Source organism: Otolemur garnettii, unplaced genomic scaffold, assembly GCF_000181295.1.
Source record: "Otolemur garnettii isolate 467f Iridium unplaced genomic scaffold, OtoGar3 scaffold00098, whole genome shotgun sequence".
In the NCBI taxonomy this organism is placed as follows: domain Eukaryota; kingdom Metazoa; phylum Chordata; class Mammalia; order Primates; family Galagidae; genus Otolemur; species Otolemur garnettii.
Window position 1 is genome coordinate 7,216,502 of NW_003852493.1, and position 4,128 is coordinate 7,220,629.

Genomic DNA, 4,128 nt, shown 5'->3' on the forward strand with positions numbered 1-4,128 from the left:
CCAGCCCCTCACCTTCTCTCCATTGGTGCCGAATGTCAAGAGCTGCCACCTACTCACTCCCTTCCTCCTCTTCTCTCCAGATGGGACCCCATGGTCAAGCACATTGACCTCATGCTCAGCAGCACCCTCGCTTCCCTATATCACTGATTATTCAGAAGAGCCAGACCCTGACAGTTCCCAAGGATGATACAGCTTTGGCCACTCTCCACTCCTGCCTCTGGGAAACCAAGCAGAAGAAACTCTTCTACTATATTGGTGGGTGGTTCTTAGCTACAAGGCAGCTTCAAAACCCTTTCACGTGTCCCCAGTTCATTTCCTTTAGCGAAGACTTGATCCACCTTTCCCCAGGATGCTATGTCCCCTTCCTCATCCTCCCCCTGCCTTCCTAGTACCTCGAGTACTTGAGTGAGTGATGTTATCATGTCTGGTCACTTGTTAGAAGAGGAGCTCAGATTCTGAATTAGGGAAAACAAACCGCAGTGAGGCTCCTTGGTAGAGCAAGCTAGAGGTAGGGAACAGGATTCAGACCTTCCAAGCACAGCACTGTGAAGGGGGCAGTAAATAATGGTTACAGGGAGCCAACCTGTCAAAATGGTCTGCATTGACCAGGGGAAGAGGATGCTGTGGCAATAGCAGGGCAACACAGGACAGGCTTGGATAAGTATTATTATCAGCTCCATTTTTACAGGTGAGGAAACTGGGGCACTGAGAGGTTAAGTAACGCCCAGGGTCACACAACTGGTGAATGTCACAGTCAAGACTCATACTCAGACAGTCTGGCTCTAAAGCCCATGAACTTAACTACCGTATCTACTGATTTTTGAATACAAAATTATTGATAAATGATTGAAAAGTCAGTATGATACAATCTGCCATCTGCCTCCCAATGCTGGTATGGTTATATCAGATCTATTAATGATATATATAAAACAATACATATCAAACAGTTCAGATGAAAGATACTATATATATAATCTAAAGTGCATTATTGTATGTCCATTATTAGTGGACAAGAAATGAAAGATAGTTATCATATTGATAGTTATTGTATTTCCCCCCAGTTTCTCTGTGGATATTGATCATGGCTACATGTGAGTCAGTGTGGAACAGTGAACTCAGCAGTAAACTGAGGGACCCTGAAGCAGGGCTAACTACAAAGTGGCTGTGCCTCAGCTTCCACATCTGTGGAATGGGTGATTTCGATAGGCAGTGTCGTGAGTCCTTTTGAATGCTAACATTTTGTTTTTCCATCTTTGTATAGACAAGAAAAACTTGATTTCAAACGTGTCCAGCTTATACTTTAAGTTCCATTGAGGTGGGTGACTGGTCAGAGAGGGGAAGGTGCATGAGGATTGGGGTACCTTATCTCTGTCCCCTTTAGAACATCAGTAGCAGTGTATTCACATCTGAAAAATCTCTATGCCAACTGTCAACCCCCTCAGATTTGCAAACTGCACCTAGAGGCTACAAGAGGTAGCAGATGGTTCTAATTTCAGAGTGTCCTTGACTACTAAAAAGAAGGCACTGATTAGGAACTATCTCGGGCCTGGATTTGGGTCTGCTACATATAGAAGGGATTAGCCTATGGCTCAGAGGATCACCAGCACACTCTGCGTGGCCCCGTCTAGCTCTGTCCTTCCGCCTGCAGCCCTATTTTACCATCTAGTGCCCTGGCAGAACCCACACTTCGAAACGTGAAAGAATAACCACCGCACAGTAAAGACCTGGCGGTGATGGACCACACCAGGAGACAAATGTGCATTCACCAAAGCAATGTTCGCAGAGCAAAGCAAAAAGTTAACAGCATCTCTGACCTTTGCACAAGAATGGTCTTGTTCCACCGTCCCTAATAAATCCCCCAGGGAGTGCTGGAAAAGGCAGTCCAGAAAAGACTGTTTCAAAAATATATACACATCATACCGAGGAGGAAAAACATGAACGCAGGTATTGATCGCACTTTGTTTTACCCCCTCTCTCCCAACTTCTCCCAAAGAGCGGAGAGTGAGAAGGCCGACGGCTCCTTCTCCTTGATTGAACTGCCCCCCCACCCCCGATTTTGCTCCTGGACGTGGGCTCTCTGCCGGAGCAGCGGCCCATGCCGGAATGGGGGCCCCTGCGACTCGCTTCAGGTTTGTCTGCATGGCCATCTGAGTCTTACTGAGTCTAGGAGGACCCAATGAATGTTTGCTGAATTGACCCGCTTGCACATGTGTGTGTTGGGTGTTTCAGGGGGTAACCCAGTTCTTCGTGGTCCCGTGAGTACTACCGACACCATTTTTCTGCAGAGAGAAACTAAGGAGCAAAGAGGGTCACTTTTTCCAGCTCACGCAGCTCACCCGGGCCACAGGGGCTCCTGTCCCTCCCCTTTCTCACCGGGTCGGAGAGGTGTTAAGAAGGAAGTTCCCTAAGGGCGGCTCGCCGCTCCGCAGGTGGCAGCGCACACCCCACCCCGCGCACTGGCTTCGGTAGGGGACGTATGAGCCATCATTTTGCCGTCATTTATCCCAGACGGATCCTACCAAAGAAACAACTCTCCGAAAGTTTCCATTTTGAAACTTTTACCCTCCTATACCGGTTTTTTGCGGGTAGCTAGAGACCCGTCCAGAGCCGAGCAGAGCCAAGCTGCACGGAAACCGAGCCCCGCCCCTCGCCGCGCCCCCTGGGCAGCCGGAGGATGCGAGGTGGCGGGGGCGGGCGGAGGGCCCGGAGAACGCGGGGCGGGACAGCGGGCACCAGGCCGATGCCCAGACCCCGCCGCTCTAGCCAGCCTCTGCCTTTGCCCCTAGCGTCGCTCCTTCGACCTCTCCCTCGATCACCTCCCCCCCCCCCACTAGCCCCAACGTACAGATCTGTTCCCGCAGCCCTGGGGACACTCACCCTGCCACTCGAGGGCCCACTCGGGGGTGGGCGTCGCCCCCGCGCCCTCGGCGCAGCCCCGCGGTGCCCCCAGCAGCAGCAGCAGCAGCAGCAGCAGTGGCAGCAGCGACAGCAGCGACCGCGGCAGCATCGCTAACCACTGGACTCGCTGGCTCCCCTTGTCGCTCCGGAGGGGACCAGAGGGGCGCACGTAGCACCCGGCCCTGGGGCGCGGGAGGCGGGACTGCGGCCTCCTCCGCGCTCCACCCCTCCCGGGGGCTCGCCACCCCTGTCCCCCAAGACCTAGCTCGTCACCCCTGTCGCTACAGTGAACAGGCACTCGGGGCTCAGGCTGGGAGATGGCAAAGTCCTGGAGGTTTTCCCCGCCCCACCACCCCAGCTGCGGGAAGGAGGAGGAAGAGGGGGTGGACCATCTGCCCATCCCAGAAATTCCTGCCTTTGGGGTGGGGAGAGGAGGGGTGCGGCTGTCGGGGGACGGTCCTTGCTCCTCCCGCTTGCAGCCCAACTCCCAGCTCGGCTCTCTCTATTCTGGTGAAGGCTGAAGGGAGTTAGAGCAGAGCTGCGAGTTGAGAACCTCCTCGGGACAGGAAGTCTGACATCTGGGGTTTGCAAATCACCAGGATTCCAGTAAACACCGCGGATTTGGCCCCAGTCTGTTTAGAGTAAACCGAGCCGCCCCAGGAACCGGCGCTGGGGCAGCTCGCCAGCCTCCTCTGGCATGTGGAGCGCTGGAGACCCCTGGAGGGCCGTGCTTTGGTCTCTACCCTCCTTGCTCCCCAGTAACCCGAAGGTTCTTCTATTGTTGATCTCCTTTAAAAAAAGAACATCTCCCCCATCATCTCCTTCGATTCCCAACACCCTGCAAAATAGTCTGGGCCCCTATAGCCCCACTTTACAGCTCAGAAAACCCTCCCAGAAAGACTGAAGTGATTTGAGCTAGGTTACTCCTTACTCCTTAATCCAGCAAAAATTACTCCCTAATCTAGGAACCAGGACAACCCTGATTAGAATTAGTCCTTCTAACCTCAGTCCTTCAAATAACCAGAACGCTGGAAGCATTCTGAGAACAGGTTTCTATAAGACCTTTCCTAACCAGGACCTCGATGTTAGTCATTGAAACACCAGAAGAGGGAAAAAAGCAAAAGAGAATTTAACGAAAAAAAGAAAGGTAGTGGAAACTTAGAGGACTCTGTCTTTCTCAGCAACTTCTTAGCCAATCCCAAAGCAACATTTCCAGGCAGCACTGTCTTA

At 52.6% G+C, this 4,128-nt stretch overlaps 1 protein-coding gene across 1 annotated transcript in view; it reads right to left on the reverse strand.

The window, feature by feature from the left end:
• Positions 1-3,193, reverse strand: part of PLA2R1 (phospholipase A2 receptor 1) — a 127,355-nt gene extending 124,162 nt beyond the window's left edge. Inside the window, exon 1 of the mRNA XM_023516823.1 lies at positions 2,878-3,193. Within this exon, the coding sequence (XP_023372591.1) occupies positions 2,878-3,007 (130 nt within the window). The 5' untranslated portion in view covers positions 3,008-3,193. The remainder of the gene's footprint in view (positions 1-2,877) is intronic.
• Between the last annotated feature and the right edge of the window lie 935 nt (positions 3,194-4,128).